This window comes from Grammomys surdaster, unplaced genomic scaffold, assembly GCF_004785775.1.
Source record: "Grammomys surdaster isolate TR1022 unplaced genomic scaffold, NIH_TR_1.0 126133, whole genome shotgun sequence".
NCBI classification, from domain to species: Eukaryota; Metazoa; Chordata; class Mammalia; order Rodentia; family Muridae; genus Grammomys; species Grammomys surdaster.
In genome coordinates, this window is record NW_021620941.1 from 5,605,239 (window position 1) to 5,626,031 (window position 20,793).

The 20,793-nt window shown below is 43.7% G+C and overlaps 1 protein-coding gene across 4 annotated transcripts in view; it reads right to left on the bottom strand.

Moving 5' to 3' along the window:
* Positions 1-20,568, bottom strand: part of Tsc1 (TSC complex subunit 1) — a 50,625-nt gene extending 30,057 nt beyond the window's left edge. For 2 of the 4 annotated variants that reach the window (XM_028756976.1, XM_028756972.1), the window contains exons 1-5: positions 20,499-20,540; positions 10,864-10,926; positions 4,410-4,597; positions 1,245-1,348; positions 307-459 (exon numbers count right to left, since the gene is read on the bottom strand). In XM_028756976.1, the coding sequence (XP_028612809.1) occupies positions 307-459; positions 1,245-1,348; positions 4,410-4,554 (402 nt within the window). In that variant the 5' untranslated portion in view covers positions 4,555-4,597; positions 10,864-10,926; positions 20,499-20,540. Of the gene's footprint in view, positions 1-306; positions 460-1,244; positions 1,349-4,409; positions 4,598-10,863; positions 10,927-12,957; positions 13,053-20,498 lie in introns of all 4 variants that reach the window. The other 2 variants (XM_028756975.1, XM_028756973.1) reach the window with 2 other exon arrangements.
* Positions 20,569-20,793: the final 225 nt, after the last annotated feature.

A 20,793-nucleotide genomic window follows, 5' to 3' on the forward strand; every position in this document is an offset into this window, starting at 1 on the left:
AAGGCGATGGCAGAAGGATTGCCTCCAGTTGAAAGACAGCCTGGTTCCACAGTAATATATAGATTAATCAGGAATACATATCAGGACTCACACATACACATAAAATATAAATAAAGAAACAAATCAATCCAAGGCAGGGGAGGTGGCTCAGTGGATCAAGGTGTCCATTACCGAGCTTGGCACCCGAGCTCCATGCCTGAGACTCACAAGGTAGAGGGAAGAGCTGACTCCTGCAAGCTTATTAAGTCACCTTTCAGAAACAATATTTACAGAGGCATTTCCTTCAAAACCTTACAAATATCCTACCTTGAGACATTTCAATAAAGAAGGCAGAAGAGGTGCTTGAGAGAGCTTGTGCTTCCAAGATGGCTGCAGTCTCACAACATGGCCCAGTAGCGAGAGGATGGATAAACGGGTGGCAGCTTTGCCTACATACTCATTAATTTTGTCCAAGAGGTGCTGAAAATGTAAAACATCAAGAGAAATTTTCCTGGAAGAGTATGAAGTTAACTCATAAACTAATAACCTGAACTACAAGGGCTCAAGTCTTCCCTCTAACACAAGCACCAAAAGATGGGCTGGAGATATGCTCACCCTGGAAAGGCTAGGGCTCAATAAGCCCAATTCAAGATTTCAAAACTACATTAGTGAACGTTTTCTTCATTTGGCCTGAGAGAACAGCTGCAATGTATGAAAAAGGATCCCTTAAGAGAACAAAAGGCTCCTAAAGAGAAACACGTCTGTATTACAGCCTCTCTCGCCACCCTTGCAGACAGCCCAAAGTTACAAACCCACAGCAGTCTGTGGAAGGCCCTTACTACTGTAACACCCAAGCATATATGCTCTAGCCTTCAATATAAAACAAGCCATTGTGGTGTTGCAATCTGGCCCAGAGTAAAGACCACAGCAGGCAATGTAAAAAGCATGCAATCCTAGACTGAGCAACTTCATCTGCAAATGCACGACTATCTGGCTGCACTCAGGGATGTTCCCTTATTGGTAAGTTCAAAACTCTACTCAAAGCTTAAAGATCTTTATTTCAGCTCTCATTCATCTACTATAGTACTAGATAAGATTTCTTTAAAGAGCAAGATCTGTAAAAAGCCTCCGAAATCAATGCTATTTTGTAAATTTCCAGACTTTACCCCTCTGAGGGTTAACCTGTGGATGAACTGTTGTGGCTCATGGCCACCCTTGCTTGACTGACAATACACAGACCGCCATGCTAACCCACCAGCACTCACCTTATCATGTGGCTCCTGCAAGGTGGTCAGGATGTGCAATACCGGCTGAGAATTGGTTTCCAGGTAATAATCCACCAACGTGTTCACAAGCATAGGCCCACGTTCTATACAAAAAGAGCAACTCATTAAACTTAACTTCCTTTTCTCTCAGTGGTTGTCATAAAAGTCAGAAGACATCCTTTTATATTAACCAAAGGCATGTAGCACTGGTTTTGCCCTTTTTAAATTCATTAGACTAACCGGATGACTCCAAGTTTATTGGCCTAAATAACCACAAAAGCATACGAAATGCTACCATAGATGGCTCAGGGGGTACTGCTGCACAAGCACGAGGACCTGCGTTCAAATGCCCAGAACACAGAAAAAGCTGGGCACAAAGCAATGTCTAGACCAGCCTGGTCTACGGAGCAAGTTCCAAGACAGCCAGGGATACACAGAGAAACCCTATCTTGAAAAACAAATCAAAACAAACAACCAAACAACCAAAACAACAACAAAAATAAAAGCCTGCCTTGATGATACTGGACTGAACCTCTGAACCTGTAAGCCACCTCCAATTAAATGCTGTCATTTATAAGACTTGTCTTGGTCATGGTGTCTGTTCACAGCAGTAAAACCCTAAATAAGACAGAAGTTGGTACCAGGGACTGGGGCATTACTGTGATATGCCTAACCATTTTATTTGGAAGAATGTGGATTTTGGGACTTTGTATTTGGAAAGCTGTGGAATCCTTTAAATGGGGCTTAATGGGCTCTTCTAGTAAGAATATGGAAGACTGTGTTACTGAGAGGGATATGTGGATCTGACCTAAGAGGTTTCAGTGGAGAATTTCAATATGTGGCCTAGAGACTGCCCCCCACCCCCAAGCTGAGGACCAAACCCAGGGCCTTGCGCTTGCTAGGCAAGCACTATATCACTGAGCTAAATCTCCAACCTCTGTTTCTGTGGTATTTTGGTGAAGAATGTGGTTACTTTTTTGCCCTTGTCTGAAGAGTCTGCCTGAGGCTGAGGTGAAGAGACTCAGATTAATTGCACTGACACAGGAAGTCTCAGAGACGCCCATCACAGACTTTGTTCTCTGGTTAGGTCTCATGAAGAGTGTTTTAAACAAGCATAGCAAGCTGAGAAAGGAAAATATAAAATATGTGGTTTGAGTATTAAAGGGGCACCAGGAAGTGAAATGGAGCGGAATCCTTGTGTTTACATTTTAAATTGGATTTTAAATTGGATTAAGGGAGTAGTGACCCTGGGGCAAGATCCCACTCAGCTAAATTTAGGTCTAGGCATGGTACTATAAGTCTTTAATCCCAAGAGGCAAAGACAAGCAGATCTCTTGAGTTCAAGGCCAGCCTAGAACAGACTAAGTTCTAGGTGAAGAAAAACTTAAATCCAGGCTTGGTGGACCACACCTTTACTCCCAGTGCTTAGGAGACAAGCATGCAGATCTCTGAGTTCAAGGTCAATTTACAGAGCAAGTTCCAGGACAACCAAGCTTAGGCAGTGAAGGAGTTGGAAAACAGAAAGCTGGTGATAATATAATAGAACAAGGGGCCATGTTCCAGCCCCCAGCAAGCAGCAGAACTCGGCAGCTTTGGCCATGTGGTTCTAGCTTTAGAGTTCAGAATAGAAGGGACTGCTGGGACAACTGATGCTGGTTAGCGGAGCTAAGAAGTTAGTGGTGATTAAGAAGAGACCAGCAGCACTGAGGTGAAATCTTCTGGGGAGTGTTTTCTGAGAGCACAAAGAAGCTGTGTTCCAGAGATAGACAATGTTGTACCTTGTGCTGCAGCTGTACTTGGTAATGTGTAAGAGTCACCCAGGTAGTACTGGTTTTGAAGGCATGAAGGGGTCAGGGAGAGCAGCTGAGGCTTGGCACTGTGAGAGGCAATGGAAAGCCATTGGTGAAGGTACAGCCTCAGTTGTAGTTGACTGCCCAGGACTGAAGGGGTCACACAAAGGAGTTGAGGCTTGGCACCATGAAGATAGCCTATAAGAGGCTATTGGTGAAGCCTAGGTGCAGCAGAAGACCTCAGTGTATTGGAGATGCCAGTACCCAGTACCGTGGGATGATCTCCAAGAACAGCAGCAGCAGTGGAGTGGATTAACCTGAGCTTAGAGTGCTACAGAGGGAGAGCTGGAGAAGTGACACCAGCCCTTAGGAGGAGCCCAGAAGAGCATGTGTGGATCCCAGACATTGAAAACAGAAGCTATAATACTGAAGTTGTCTTGGAGACCCCAAGATGTTTGAGATGCCAGAACCATGGGATATCTGCTGAGGAACGCTGCAACAGGGAGTGGAACCAGCCCAGGAGAAAGAAGTTTGTTGCAGTCAACAAAGATGAAAAGGGAGTTGGAGATCTGAAGACTGCTTTGACTTCAGCCATGGAGATGCAAAGTTTGGAGTTTGTCCAGCTGCTTTCCTGTCTTGCTTCAGGAATTACAGTTAAGTGATTGGATGAATCTCAATAAAGACTTTGAACTTTGGACTTTTAACACTGTTAAGACTGCTATGCACTATGGGGACTTTGGAAGTTGCACTAAAATGTATTTTACATTATGCTATGTTTAGGTATGGCCCCCACAGACTCATATGTTTGAACAAGCCTATGGGGGCCAAGGAGTGGAATGTGATGGTTTGTATATGTTCGGCCCAAGGAATGGCGCTATTAGGAAGTATGGCCCTGTTGGAGTAGTGTGTCACTGTGGGCGTGGGCTTTAAGACCCTCATCCTAGCTACCTGGAAGCCAGTCTTCTGCTAGCAGCCTTCAGATGAAGATGTAGAACTCTCAGCTCCTCCTACACCATGCCTATCTGGGTGCTGCCATGTTCCTGCCTTGAGGATACAGGACTCAATCTCTGAACCTGTAAGCCAGCCCCAATTAAATGTTGTCATTTATAAGACTTGCCTTGGTCATGGTGTCTGTTCACAGCAATAAAACTCTAACTAAGACACTGGCCTAGCAGTTTAAAACTGGCATGGAGGACCCACCTGAAGTCCCAGCATTTGTAAGGCTGAGGCAGGAGTTATACAAGTTCCAGGCTAGTTTGGAATACATAATGAAACAAAGTCTCAAAAGAGATAGAAAGAAAGATGAAAACTAGCATTTGCCTTCAGGCCCCAACCCACACAGCTCCAGATCAAGAGAGAACAATTCTCTACTTACCAGAATTGAGGGACTCCTTGAAGATGGCTGTCACGTCGTCCCGCACACCCAGTGTGGGAGAGTCCAGCATGGAGAGTAGCTCTCCAACATTGGCTAGCTGGGCCATTCTCTCACTCAACTGCACGCTGTGTGGGCTCCAGGACATGTGCTAAAGGCTTGCACAGCTCTTCATTAGGGCCACCAGCAGACTGCAAAATGAGAGTATGGACAGTGTGACAAATGACTCTTCCATGACACCACAAAAACTAAACACCTGCAGGAAAACAAGCCAGAGAACCCCATTCATTGCAGCCTATGCTGGCAGGACTGTGTTGTTGACAGTGAGGGGAGTTCTATGGAGAAGCTTAGGAAGCCAATGTAGCTCTGTGACCATCACCACAGCTACTCAGTCATTCCCTCCACCTCTGGGTCCACCTGGGTGCTGGCTAACACTGCTTCAATCCTGTTCTACTAAGGAGAAGAGATGTTTGCATAATACAGCTGCACATGCTCCTCTCTTCATGACACTATCAATGGCTGAAGTTGGAAGAGCTGGCTGTCACCAGTCCAACAGTCGAAGTGAACCAGGGATTGTTTCAGGTTTTAACATACACTAAAATCCATCAGACACACCTACTGCACACACAAAAGCTGCTGGTAATAGACAAGTGGTTGCACAGTAGGACCACTAAGACACACCTGCCAAATTCAGTGCTAGGAGGTGGAGCAACTGTCCCCTTATCTTTACATTTACATATAGAAAGCAGCTCATCCCCAAAGCGTTACAAAACACATCTGTGACAGTTTTTAAAGCTTCACTTTAAAAAGGCAAAGTCTCTACTGCTTCTGTTGCACTATGTCAACAACCGTCACTGCAAATGCTCCTGATTCCACTATCACACAATGGGTACATGCGTCTACATTATAGAGACAGAAACCAAATAAATCTTTTACTCTTGGTCACAAAGCCCCCTTCAAGCCTCTGCAGACACTTGCATGAAATTGGCCAACATATATACACTCAGGTACACACATTTACATATAAAATAAATGAATATTTTTAAAAAGCTTAAAACTAAAAATAGAAATAGATTTTATCTTCTTTAAAATTAAATTAAGCTCATAAATGAAGGTAAGATCACCATGGCCATTTCTGCTCAGTGACAGGATGAGGTGTGGAGCAGAGCACTTAGTGAAGGTTGCTATACTCACTGACTAGCTGGACCCCACCACAACAGGTTCAGAGACAGCTTTGGGGCACCACCTTTAGGACAACTTGAGAAGAACACAGTTACCTGGTTAATCCCTGTACTTACTGCCAGTAAGTCACAACAGATTCTTCCAACTAGTGATAAAGAATGTAACGCACAAATTTCAAATGTTCTGTCCCAAGTTTGGTTTTACTTTATCTCCTGTAAGGGTAGCAGGATTCTGTCTTCTGTATAGGCAGAGGCAAAAGAGGCAGTATAGAAGGCAGTAGGAAACCAAGATGGTATCCACTCCACCACCTAGGCAGCGCTAGGACAACAAGGCTGTTGCTTAGCTTGTTTTCAAATTGTAAATGACACTTGGTGAGCAATAGTTTGTGGAACCTTCTCTTCTAAAAGTCATACAGAGAGCAAAGATGAAGTCCTACTCTCAAGAACATCAGAATATTTTTAGCAACAGTTTTTTTTCCCCTGTGGTTCTAAATATACTTTTTAAAAAAAAAAAATCTAACTTTTAATCCCAAAGAAGAATATAAACCTTGGGCTTTGTGTAAGATTCTCCATCAGTAATGACAATTCAAGCCCTTTTGAAAGCCCTCATGAAAGCTCAATCACAAGCTTTGAGGTTAGCCCCATACAGGAGCATGAACTTAGACTTAGGGAGCACAAGCCTAAGGCGCTACGACGGACGTGGTAGGTGTGAGGAGAACCCCTATTCACTCCATCAAAGACATCAATAGGGCTCGGCGCACGTGCAAAGGGGAAGAGAAGTGCCTCCACTTGAACACCTGTTAGATGCACTTCAGTCTGTGGAAAGTCAGCAGCACAGACACAGTGACACATCTTTGGGCAGCTATGGAAATGATATACTACAGAAAAGTGCATCTGGAGAATTTGAACGACAGAACCCAAGGAACCACTTGTGCATCCTTCAGGGCTAGGCAGCATTTCCTTTTAGTCATTATCTTGGTGACTGAGTGCCACATTACCACACAGATGGCCCTGCGCATGTAAAGGACTCATGACCTTCAATGCCTACTCCCAACTCTCAAACCTGTTGCTCTGCTTTGTCTTCTGGATCTCTAAAAGAGGCAAACACTCTGCATGACATCCCTAACTCCCAAACCCTGCAACCCCACACACACCCATCTGCAAACCTTTTCATTTTGTATCCTCTTTGCCACACACCGAAGCACAGCCCTCACCATCTTCCTCTTGGAACTGAGAGCAGCAGCCTCCCTTACTCTATCTGCAGTGTGCAGGAACTTTAAAATAGGGAAATCAGGATGGCTCCCACTTAACATCAGCCAGATTCCCCTGGAGAATCAGAGCCAGACCCACCAGTGTCCTGTACCACCCATGTTATGCAGCCAAGTACTTCGTCATCACCTCTGCCTCCTCTCACTAAGCCACTGTGTGTCTCTCTGCCTGCTAGCCACAGCTACAAAATTTTTCTTCTCTCTACTCCTAGAGCCTTCTCTCTACATCTTGTGGCTATGTCTCTTCAATTCTCTGCTCAGAGGACCACATCTGAGCAGCCTCTCCTGACCACTTGATTTAAAGGAGCAGAGTTTGTTTGCACCACTTGAAATAAGAGAAACCTTCTAATCATGAGAAACCTTCTATCAAGTTGACCCTCTACAGCTACTGGTCAATTCTGACCACATGGAACATTCTCCAGTCCCAATAGCAGGAAAAGCAGGATCTGGCAAAGCTGACTTTCAGTCTCCATACTTACAACAGGCCAAAGTGCTAGTCTTTGAAAGGCTACAGCTGAACATTCAACTATCTGAGTGGTTCACATCACACCTGGCTACAGGACACTCCAGTTATGGACAAGAAGTCTATTTAAACTATTTAACAGTTCACATCTGCATATTCACTCAAATAAAACATTCAAGATGAAACCATAGGTTTGTAAGTCAAAATTCTGTCAATTTAAGTACTAAATATGTAATTATGAAAATTAAAAAGTAAGTTAATATGTGTTTGGTTTTTTGTTTTTTCAAAAGTTCTGGAGATCTAGCCCAGGGCCTTGAACATTGTAGGCTAACACTCTACCACTGAACCCCATCCCCGAGTCTAATCAAGAACATTTAAATCACTGGATATATTAATTAATAATACAAATATTAAATGGGTACTTTATTTAGATAACTTTACAAATAATAGTGTATGTTCTTTGAGCCAACCACTTATAAAAATTTAAATAACACATAAAACTATATTTTATCCTAATCATAATTTCACAGAATAATTTTCTAAACATTTATATTTGCTTCTCTGTGTGTATGTATCTCACATGCACCACACTCATGAATGGAGGTCAGAGGCCACTTTGAGGAGCTGGTTCTTCTCTTCTACAATGAGGATCCCAGTGATCAAACTCGGGCCTTCAGGCTGGGTGACAAGCATTTACAATTGCAGAGCTGTCCCCAGCCTTTCATGTCTCTAGAAATGTCACAGAACTGTTTTTAAATCTTATTACAAACAAAATAACCTGTAAAAAACTGCATTTAATTCATAGTCTTTTATGAAGAAAATTATGCTGTTTGGTGATGGCACTCACCTTTAATTCCAGCACTTAGGAGGCAGAGACAGGTGGCTCTCTGTGAGTTCAAGGCCAGCCTAGTCTACATATCGAGTTCCAGGACAGCCAGGGCTACAGAGAAACACTGTGCCATTCCACCTTTCTAAAGAAGAAGAAGAAAAGGAGGAGGAGGATGTCTGGAGTGTTTTCCATCTTGTAGGATGAATTAAAGATAAAGAATCAATCATTTACCTCAACCTTACATAAAAAAATTACAAAAAAAAAATCCATAACCACCACTAATAAAACCTGAAGGACAGAAGAGGGTTGGGATACCTGAATAGTATAGAGCCTGCCTAACTAATCTTAGAGCCTGGGTTACATCCCCACCACCACAAACAAAACAACACAATAACAAAAAAAAAAAAAAAAAAAACAAAAAAACACAAGAAGGGAAACAATGTTAATAAAAAATGAATAGAAAAATATTTTTTGTTTACTAGCCAAATTTGACTCTCTTCTTTACAAAAACACTTAAGTTTTGAGCCTACTAACAAAAAGCTGCTGGGGTGAGGACTGAGGGTGGCCAGCACTCCCTAGCGGCTAGGGAGTGAAACTGCAAGATGGCTGAGGCCTCCCAAGCTGTGAGTCTCTAGACTACTGGAAACTTCCTTGAATGTGGCTTGATGACAGGACCCAGTGTGCCTGATCAGGGGGCACCACAAGCACAAGTGATCACAAGACAATCTGACACTCTGTATTCAAAAAGCACCTCGGCTACACAAAACTCTTACACTTTTTAAATCTGACTGCTACAATAAATTGTTGTAATGAAAAATGATTAACCCTCTGACTGAGTTCATATTCAGTGAAATTCCAAAAGGAGGTGTGGTAGTTTCAATATGCTTGGCCCATGGGAAGTCACACTATTAGGAGGTGTGGCATTATTGGAGGAGGTGTGACCTTGTTAGAGAAAGTGTGTTACTGTAGGGGTGTGCTTTGAGGGCTCTATGCTCAAGCTCTACCCAGTGTGGAAAGAGTCTCCACCTGGGTGCCTTTGGATCAATATGCAGAACTCTTAGTTTCTCCAGCACCATGTCTGCCTGCACACTGCCATGCCTCCCGCCTTGATACTAATGGACTGAACCTTGGAAGTTGTAAGCCAGGCCCAATTAAATGTTGTCCTTATAAGAGTTGCCTTGGTCATGGTATCTGTTCACAGCAATGGAAACCCTAGCTAAGACAGAGGGCAATGCAGCCCAGTGTGGTAGCAAACCCTCATAATCCCAGACTCTGCTGGCTGAGACAGGAGGATGGAGGTCAGTCTGGACTACATGGTGAGGTGAGAAGGGGCAAGAAGAACACGACTGAACTGAAAACCAAGAGTCACCCTCAGGAGTTCTCACTCTTGAGAGAATGACACGTCTACTCTCAGTATGTAATGCCATCTACCACCTGTGCTAAGTCCCTGTTTATGAAATCTGACTAGACTTCCTGATTCTTGGACGAGAGTGAGGTGGTAGTGGACTTAGCAGTTGCCACTGACCATGGAATGAGTCATACTCCTGTGGATGCATGAAAACGGTAGACAAATGCCAGCCCATCTTTCCTGATTCCTGCACAGCACATAAGCATGACAACTGCTACCTGCAATGGCTAATCTTCATTGTCAACTTGATGAGACTGAAAATCACCATAGAAACACACTTCTAGGTAGGCACATGACAATGTTGCTATAAAGGGTAGGTTCAGAAAATCTACCCTGAGTGTGGGTGGTGCCACTCTGTAGGCTGAGGGCCCAGACTGGATAAAAATGAACAAATGAACTGAGCATTAGCACTGACCTCCCCTGTTTCTTAAGTGTAGATACAATGTGACCAGCTGCCTCAAGCTCCTGCCACCATTTAACTTCCCTGCCATGAAGGACAACAGCCTCAAATTATGACCAACCCTTCCTCTTCCTCCAGTTGACTCTGCCAGGGCTTTATCACAGCAACTAGTATAACACCTTTGCTAACAAACTAAAGATTGGAGCTCAAGGGCAGGCAGATCACTGAGACTAAACTCATATCTGCACACCTGTCAGAGCCTCAGTAACTATAAAGGGTATATTCTGGGACTTCGAGACTCTATCAATTCTTAAAAACCAACAGAAGAAATAATTTATTCAAAAAAGCTGACTTAAGACCACGATCAGATACAAACACATCAAGATGCTAAAGTGCTAACTCAGGAAGTCTCAATCCATGATGCAAATCAGAATCACCTGCAGAGTCTACAAATGACAAGGCCCGGGCCCTACGCTGCACAGCAGGTTACAAGCCGAGTCCTAGAGATGGCATTAAGTTTGTTTACAGAATCCAAAGTAGATTTCTGAGGCCCAGGCAGAGTTAAAAACTGGTTAAATGACTTGCTTTAGGCTTCAATGTAATTAGGGGCTAAAACTAGAATCTGCTATTCACAGAACTGATTTCCATCTTTGAGCCCAATTCTTCTCCTGTAAAACCATGTGTTATTATGAAAACTGCATATTAGATGATCAGAGCCTGGCATCCAACAGTATCTAGGAGGTCACTGGTGACGTGGTTAGCTACCTCACACCACAGGTGCTCTTGTGTTGGCAGGGAGCTAAGACCATAAACACTTAAGCCTCCAAAACAAAGAAGCATCTTGCACATGGGCAAGGTGAGACAACCCTCCTATCCTCCCCAGACACTAGACGAAATGTCTACCTTACCTGCTCTGGGGTCAGATGGTACATCAGTTTCCAGTGCTGTCAGCCTGGTATCTTTCATGGTCACTGGAGGGAAAAAACACATACATACGTATTTATAGTAACCATAAAATGAAGGAAAACCTGAGACCTAATGAGAAGGGAGCTTAGATTGGTCTAGCACAACTCTGCCCCACTATCCTTGGCAGGTGGTCACCTGCTTCCCAGAGCACTGACCTCCTCTACTGCTCTAGAAAGGAGCTCTAGAACTTCCTCTCCTGTGCACTATCAACAAGAGGGCACGGTGGCTCTAGAATAGAGTCCCTCTCTTACTCTTACTAGCTTATAGCCTTGGGCTGTTCACTAAGTCACTAATGTCTTGCCTTGAGTTATTTTCTATGAAGTGACAATGTCCTCAACCTCAACACCCACACAGGATGTGGAGCTCCAAGTGAGGACGTCACAAGAGTGGGTATAGTGGCGAGTTAGCAAAGCACTTAGTGGGCCTGCATCATCACCCTTTCACAGCCCACACTCCTCCTCAGCCCTGCTATGTTGCCTTCAGAGCATGTAAATTCCCCAGTCAAGATGAAGGCATCAGATCCCTCACTCAAGCACCAGGTACATCCAGCCACACACCTAAAAAACTCCACCTTGCCCCCTCCTCAGCTAACTCTTCATTCTTCCTAGGCCTTCTCTACCCTCCCACTGCCATGCTCCATCAGGCCAGGCTCCTGATCCACCAGCAGCCTGTACTGGTCACTTCCTGAAGCCTCATTAAGTGTGAGGAACTGTTGGACACACTGGGGAGCAACTGCAGCCTACTCCATACTTAGCCCTAACAGCTGCCACAGCGGCTGGTAAATGTACAAAGCCTGATTCTGCCTTCCAGCAGCACAGACTAAGTCTAATCCTACCAGACAGGAATAAAATGTTTCAACAGCACTTCTCTACTTTTCTTCCCTTCTACCCTACTTCTGTCTGTGCTATTCATTATCCATGTCAAAAAAAGTATATATATATATAAATATATTCTAGTTTGGTTTTAAACCATGAGCCCTTCAGAACCAGTGAGATGGCTCAGAGGGTACAGGCTCTTTGATCCCCAAAGACCTACATGGTTGGTAGGAGAGAGCCAACTCCTTTCAATTGTCCTCTGACCTCTACACATGAACAGTGGTGTGTGTACATACATACATACATAAATACATACATACATACATACATAACAAATAAATATGCAACTTAAATCATTTTTCAAAATATATGGGTCCTTAGACCCAAGTTTAGGGATTATTTGATTGGAAGACTGTAAATTCCATAAGGACAGGGGTCACATGTTTGAGACACCCAGGACTATCTTGGTACCTAGTACACAAAAGGCAAATTATACCCGTTCAATCTGTTTCCTAGGATACCACTAATGTCTCTGACTGCCAGTCCTGGCTCCACACCAGAGACATTGACTTACATGGGGTAGAGGACAAGCTCTGGAATACACAGTGCTGGTCAAAGTCAAACAACAGGATTGAACACCTCTCCAACACAGTCTCTGCCCTAGTGACAGGATGATCACAGTACCACATGGCACACATTCAGGGAGCCATGCCAAGTGTTTCAGCAGCCACTGAAAATGCTGCTGGCCACTGGTCCTACAAAAGGTCTGGCCAGACCCTGCCAGTAAGAACTGCTACCTAACTGCTTCTATCCCACTAAGTAATAGGGCTGAGCTGGTGCAGAGCCTCTCATCTTCAGAGCCTGAAATCTCAGTCAGTGGTCACACTGCCTTCTTCTAACACTCAGATCTTCTACCTGAAAAGAGTACGTAAGGCGAGGAGAACGTTAGGATGCAGTAAGGAGAGATCCTGCAGCGTGCCCAGCTAAGGCCACTTTCCTAGGCAGAATACTACTACAGGAACCTGAGTGGGGTACGTCTCAACTTTAAGACTTCATTTCTTTATCATTATGCTTAACAGTAAAGTACTGAGACTGGATTGCATCAGTTGTCCATGGCACATTAGAGCCTACCTACTAGTATTCTATTTTTTAAGTGTTCACTTATTCATTTATACTCACATCTTGACATGGGAGGGGAGCTCTACTGGGCATAATACTCACATCAGTAAAGTGAGATGGGAAGCATGAGTCTCCGTGGAAATGAGGGGTGTGGATGGAAACACTCACAGAACACAGAGCAACATCAGCTCCTACTTCTTCAAAAGAGGAGAAAAGGAAAATGTCCGAGATCTTCAGAGTTTTCCTTCCTTGATAGTCGATGTAAAAGCCATGCTAACTGTAACTTCATTTCTATAAGCAATCTTTTTGGGTAAAAATAAAAGGTAGGCATGAGGAAGACAAGGGCTTTGTGTGTCAGCACAGTGAGAACAGAAAGAACAATGGTTGGTTTTCACAATTTATCTTAATTAATTTCAATGTTTAGATATTGCCAGATTGTTTATGTGTCTGGAATTAAACATGAACTCCAGAGCAATGGCTGTCATTAGCAGCAGCACCTGCATAAATCTTTTCACTACTTTTGTCAGGACAGTGGCTCAGATAAAATGACTAACTATATATCATCACCTCAGGAAGCTTTGTACCCACTGGTCTATAATAATCAAAAGCAGCTTCCAGTATCCATAAGGGTATCTCTAAATGTAACCTGTCTTCACTGGTCTTTGCTTTATCTATAAAAACCTAAAGGCAATTCAGACAGAATCCTGCATAAACAGACTCCTGCATCATTAAGTATACTTGAGACATAGCAAAACTGTTACACAACTGTATTTGGTCTAGCTCAGGAACTCAAAGGTGACTGAAGAGTAATATCCTATCAACTGAACTAAATGCTCTCAGCACTAATGCACCCAAACAGATTAGACACTTGATTTAATTCTCTCTCTCTGGATGCAAAAGGAAGAAAGGGTAAAAGACCTGATGATAAGTGTGTGATTTACTGTCTTAGCAACTGTAGAATCTCTCAAGGTCACAGAAGCCAGCACAAAAGAGCTCCAACACACCAGGCTATCTGCTTATAATTTCTGTCCTGTGAGTCCTCAGTGGACAATGGACAGGTCACAAAGCTTACTCAACTCAAAAGGTGACAAGCCCTCTAGTCACAGGCCCACAGAGCCACAGCTAGGTTCCACAAGGCATATTTTTTTCTTCAGTTAATAGTTTAATTTTGAATATTAGCATGAACAAAATTATATACCAAGAAAATGCATGCAGGCTAGACACGGTGATGTACACCTGTGATCAGGCAGAGACAGTCAGACTGTAGCAAATCCCAGCCTGAGCAGCAAAGCAAATCTCAAAAAAGCAATGAAACAAAATAAGAGATACCACATGCATATTTCAAGTAATCAACACATAAAGCCTCCCTAAACAGAAACAGTGCAGGGCAGCTGAGTACAACAGGTCATGCATGTAACTGCAGCACTAGGAAACTGAGGCAGGATTCTGAAAAATCTCAAGGCCAGCCTGGACAGTATAGATTGGTGAAAGCTTTACATGGGACGGAGTGAGAACCTGTCTCAAACAACAAAATGAACAAAAAAGAAAAAGTCTAGGGTAGAAAGGCACAGGGCTTGATAGCACAGGGCAGTAGTGCTTCTCCAAGTGTAGTCCCCACATCACCAGCAGTACCCAGGAACTGACTAGAAATGATTGTTCTTAAAGAGGGAGGGAGACAAGGAACAATGAATGGGAAGGCAGGCAAGTTCCTGAGCCTTGACCTGGATCTGTGGATGAATCTTAGGCAATGAACCTTTGAGGTGATTCCAACAGCACCAAAGGTCAAGAACCAGGGATGGGGTGGGGGCTTCTGGAGAGATGTCTCAGCAGTTAAGTGCACTGCTGTTGTTACAGAAGAACCAGGTTCAGTTCCCAGTACCCATATGGCAGCTCACAACCATCTGTAATTCCAGTTCAAGATTACTGAAGCCATCTTCCAGACTCCATAGGCAACTGGACACATCTGATGCAAATATACACACTCTGGTACACACACAAATTTAAAAAATAATACTGAACTAGATTTTGGTGGGGGTGGGGTACAATAAAGAAAACCCAGAGAGAAGAAAGTGGTGAAGATAAGAGACAATAAGGGAAAAACCTATATGCAAAAATCTTGGGAAAACATAACGAGGTCCACCAGGTGCCAGCACAGACTGAATGCCAAGCCAACATTAGTATGTCACATGCCTCAGTCTTTACAAATTTTTGTTTGTTTTTGTTTGTCTGAGACAAGGTCTCATTGCATAGCCCTGGCTGGTCTGGAAAGCTCTATGTAGGCCCAGAGCTCACAGAGATCCTCCTTCCTCCACCTCCTGAGTAATGGGACTAAAGATGTGTGCCACCACTTTTTAAGTATGATACCTAAGGCTGAATTCCTAGTAAAGCATAAAGAATCATCCAATACAGAAATTTAAGAAAGTGACTTGTAACACAACAGCATGTATCCTCACCTTCGAAAGGTAGCCCTTGGGGCTGAGGCTACAGCTTAGCTAGTATGAGTGAGAGTCAGCCTCCTCCTCTGTCCATCTCCACCCCCCCCCACTGCCCCAACTAGCAGGCTCATATATTTGAATACTTGGTCCCCAGTGCTAGAACAGTCTGGGAAGGAGTAGGAGGTCTGGTCTTGGAGGAGAGTTGTCACTCAGGGTGGGTTTGAGGTTCCAAAAGCCCACACCATTGCCAGTTAGCAGTTAGCTCCTCTTCTCATGTTCTTTCTCATTCATAGTCCCTCTCCCTCTCCTCTTCTCCTCTCTTCTCCTCTCCTCTCCTCTCCTCTCCCTCTTTCCTCTCCTCTCCTCTCTCTCCTCTCTTCTTTCTCCCCCTCTTATGCTTGTGGATCAGATACAAGTGCTCAACTACTGCCCTGGCACCATGCTTGCCTACCTGCATGCTGCCATGCTTCCCTCCATCGTATCCATGTACCCTACCTCTCTGGAACCATGAGCCTCAAATTAAATACTTTCTAGTATAAATTCCCTTAGTCAAATAAGAAGTAACTAAGAATCTGGAGAAGAATCTGCCTGGAAGGCAGGAGTATCTAAGTTTGATCCGAGTATCCATATAAAGCTAGGTGCAATGGCACACATAAAGCCCAGTGCTAGAGTAGAGGGAGGCACCCTAAGGTTCAGTGGTCAGCAAGTCTAGCTTAGCGGGTGGGTTCTGGGCCAGTGATAGACCCTGAGATGGTGTTCCTGAGATGATACCTGAGATTGTACTCTGGCCTCCACATGTGTGTGTGCACACTCATGCACACAGCACACACTAAATAAATGGTGGGGCTAGTAATGCAGCACAGTTGACAGAGTACTTACCTGCCTTGTACCAAGTCCCTTCATTCACTCCAGTATTGCAATAAAATAAGTACATAAGAAAATGTAAAAGTAGGCCTTTCCTTCCTACCAGTTCTTTAAACAAAAGTTTTTTATAAAGCCCAAGTATGTAGGGTTTGCTGGGGTTTTTTATTGTTGTTGTTGTTTTGTTTTTGCCTTTTAATATGTGCTTTGCCTGAATGTCTGTCTGTGTACTACAACTGTGCTTGGTTCCTGCAGAGACCAAAAGACTGTGTCGGATCTGCTGGAACTGGAGCTACAGATGGTTGTGAACCCTTATGTGTGGACACCAAGAATTGAACCCAGGTCCTCTTAACCACTTAGCCAGTCTAAACGTGGTTTTAAGAGCAGTAAACTATCTAGAATGACTAGCTGGGCTCTAAGCAAGGTTTATAACACTTCTAACACTGGTTCTAAAATCCCATTATATACATTCATTTTGCGTTGATCGGATATCAATTGCAGAGATTAGCTCATAGATTTTTACAGACCTTAAAAGAAGAATAGATTTGCTCCCACCACAAAAAAGAGTTTTAAAACCACTACTTAGCCAAACATGACTGTGCATAACAGTAATCTCAAAAATCAGGAGGTGGAGACAGGAGGATTAGAAACTCAAGGAAAGCCTTGCCTACACAGTAATTCAGGACTGGCCTAAATAAATAAAATAAAAATCCTACTGACCCATGGGTTAGTTTAGGAGATTGGGCAGTTTATCTCAATGCAACATTAAATACTTGGGTTCTAAAGCCAATCAAAGTTCATCTTCTAGCTCAGCAAATCTCAGAATCTTTTTCTATCCTCCTCAAGGTTATAGGAAGAATAAAGGGGGTCAGACATGAAAACACTTAGCTGTTCTTGCTACATAACAAACTTTTATAACAATGTTACCACTAAACAAAAGGTATTGCAGAGTACAGAGTGTTTAGCAGCACAGGCATTTACTAACAGGTATCTGAAACACTAATAAAACCATTCTGTAACTTAAAACTGATACACTTCAAACTTGCTACTGTTCTCTGTGAGGGACACAATGTAGCGTAAGTTTAACCACTATAGGCAAAAACCCACCGCATCCATCCTCCATCACCACCCTGCTCTGCCCTACGGAATCACCAGCATAAGACAAGGTCAGCATTATGACCCCACAGCCCTATTTATTCACATCATGACCTGGGAGATTCAGGTCATGCCTTGTTTGGGAATAATGCTGTGTGTGTGTAAGTCACTTTATTCATCAGATGTCAATCTAAAGTCATTTAGCTATAAAATATATCCTTTTACTTTACTTTTTCTATTTTCTTGTATACCACCCCCCCCAAAAAAAAGGAGGAATTAGAGGAAACTGACAAGGTCCTAAGGTCACATATCTTTTATATGTATGTAAATATGTGTATCTTCTTATTCTTTCTAATTAAAATTGACATTAAATTAGTAATTTTTAGTAACTACAGATTTAAGAAGTAAAAGAAAAATTAAGCTCAAATTACTTTATGGGAAATCTCAGTTAAATGAGTATGCACACCAAAAACATTGAGTACACACACAAGACTCTATTACATAGTTATCAAATGATTATTTTTAAAACACACATGTTCAAAACAACAACAAAATCTTCAACTATTTCATATACTTTTCTTTCATGCCTGTAGCAATAAGACTTGTCTTTAAAAGAGAGATTTATAAGAGAACATGCAGGGAAACATTGTTTAAAGGTAAACAACCTCACTGTCCCATCCAGCCCAGGAGTCACTCATTTTCTTTGTCATTATAGAACTATTAAAATAGAGTCAAGACCAATTAGCATCATCAGAGTATTTACTAAAGCCCAGGAAGACTTTGAATCACAGAAATCTGGCCTTAAGGATATCCAGTCAGTTCCAAACGTAAATACTCACTCAGTACAGCACTGGAATTCAATAATAATAATAATAATAATACCTGCAGCCTTGAAAACTTTGAAGGTAGATAGAATAGATCAAGCCAGCTGTGTGCAAATTTCAAATTCACCACAACTTCACAAACAGGCTAGAAGATAGCTTCTGCAATAAATTATAAATTGAAAAAAACAAATAGCCAAAATGATATTTTAAGTCCATAGTCACCAACCTCTTTGGTACACAGAAACAGACTTCTCCCCACCCCCCCAAAAAATACAAAAATACAAAAAAGGCATGCACAGAGTATCTATCCTCAAGGACAGAGTACATAGGTATACCTACTATAGGGCCAGATATTAGGTACACCGAGGGTCTGACAAATTCCTTTGGGATTCTTTGCTTCTGACAATTCTGTTCTTCTGTAAACATTACATATTCAGGATTGTATTAGATCTGTCCTGGCCAGACTGTTCAGTTTTATCTCACAAGACTGCACAGAAAGCATCACACCACAGCAGCAGCAGGACCAGGTAACCTGCTCTTAAGCCAATGAGGAAGAATGCCGCTGAGACACAAGACTGTAGACACTTCAGTTTATTAAAAACATGCAAGAAGCTGGCAGCCCGTTTCGTTCTACCTAGGAATTTAGGGACACACCAAGTATTCATGACACCAAGAGATGCACGGAGCTAAGAAAGCTTACATCATCTGCCCTTCTAGCCCCATGATGTAAGAGTGTTTTTAGAGAAGATATTAACTTTAGTAAGAAGGTATTTTCTGTTCACATCCTCTATAAATACCCCTTACATTTACACCAGGTGGTTAGAAAAGTCTGAACAGCCTCGTTTGCCTGATGTATGACTGTTAAAGGGGCATTTCCTTACAAAACTCTAAATCAGTTCTCCTATTTGCATATCCCAGGTTTATTCAGTGACACGCAACTTAAGAATCACAGGTGGGTTGCTCAGTAAATCAAAGGTTCCCAGATTAGGCTCTGTGATGCTTCTTGGAATTTACCACCACACACTCCCAGTCTGTTTGAATGCAGATGACTCCAGCTTGATCCTAAAGTTATAAATCAAAATATCTCTCAAGAGCATTAGTCTATTTTAGTACTTTAACAGCTTACGCTAGGTAAAGTGAAATGCTAATTCTATACTTGTGTTTTTAAGTAAGGGTTTCAGCTTATTTTTTCTTCAGTGAATACCATCGGTTTTATGGAAAAATACAAAATACTTTGTAATCTAATATGGATTAACAAATTCATGGTGCTGTAAAAAACAAAAGCATAAGACATACAAACCAAATGCACCCTGTTCAAAATCAATCTCTCTCTCTCTCACACACACACACACACACACACACACTCACACACAACCCTATCTTGGCCAAATGATTGACTACACTCACTTAATAACAGGCCAGCTTTAATCAAATAACAGACAAATGGAACCAGTCAGACCTCAATTCCAGTGCTGTCTCAGACTAGGGGGGTGTGACCTTGGGCAAATTATCCCAATCTCTCCAGGCCTCAGTTTCTTCATCTAGAAAGACTGCAGATTGCTTCTCCTTTGTCCAGAACCAAAGACAGGATGGCTACTAAGCATTTCCAATAGTGCCCGGTCACACAGGCAGTCCCTATTCCCCCCACCCCCAAATACGATAGTTACTGGCGGACCACACTCCCCGCCATCCCCACTTCTCTCCCATCCCAAATCCAAAACGCAAGAAGCCAAACTCCTTTAACCCACAACACAAGAAAGTGCTTGGATTCTAAAAAGGTGTCTGGGACGGCAGGCAGCCGGTTCTCCAGTTCCTCAAATGAATGAATGAGCGTTCTGCAGTGGCTGGGCAGGTAGCTATCTCTAACGAGCACCTCTGCCGACTTGGAGGTAACTGTCTTTCAGTATCAATTAAACACCCACAAGTACACTCAGAGCCAAGCACTCGGCCGTGCACACTCTCACCGAGACAGCAGGCGCTGGGCAGCCTCGGGTGCCCACAGGCGGCCTTCATTCATTCTCCACCCCCAACCCCGGCGGCTGCTGTCGAGTCTCCGGCCGCGACCCCACCCCCGGGTCCCCCTGCTCCGCCCGGGGTCTCTGACCTGCGCCGCGCACCTCCGCGGGAGCCTGTCACCGCAGCAAGCGAGGGGGTCGGGTTAGCGGGGCCACCTCGGGCCCCGGAGCTGCAACTATCCATGCCTTCGGACGGACCAGGCCCGCCTCAGTTCCCCGGGCCCCACCAGCCCAAGCCGAGACCCGCCGGAGCCAGCGCGCGATGAGGGCGAGGAAGAACCTCCTTGAACCCCCTTCCCCGGACCCCCGACTCGGCCAACGCGCTCCGCAGCGCCCCGCAGCGTGAGGTCACGCTGCCAGGGCTGCCCCGAAAAGCCCACACGGAAAAGAAGGGGAAACACCCCCGTACTCACCCACCGTCTCCTCCCCCTCAGCTGTTTACCTCACAGTCCCTCCAGTCTACAGGGCGCCGCCATCTTGGACGCGCAGCACCTCCCCCTGGAGTGAAGCGTCTCCGAACGGTGGAGGCCTCCGCTATGAAAAAGAGTCCCTATTCGGGTCTCTCCTACGCCCCAAGATTAATGCCAGATGACCAAAGTCTCATTCTTTCCAGACGGGACAGGATATACCACTTATGACGATACAAACTGACTGAGAAAAATAAAACCGACAGAGATTTTAATGTGGGGGCGGGAACGGCGGAAGGAT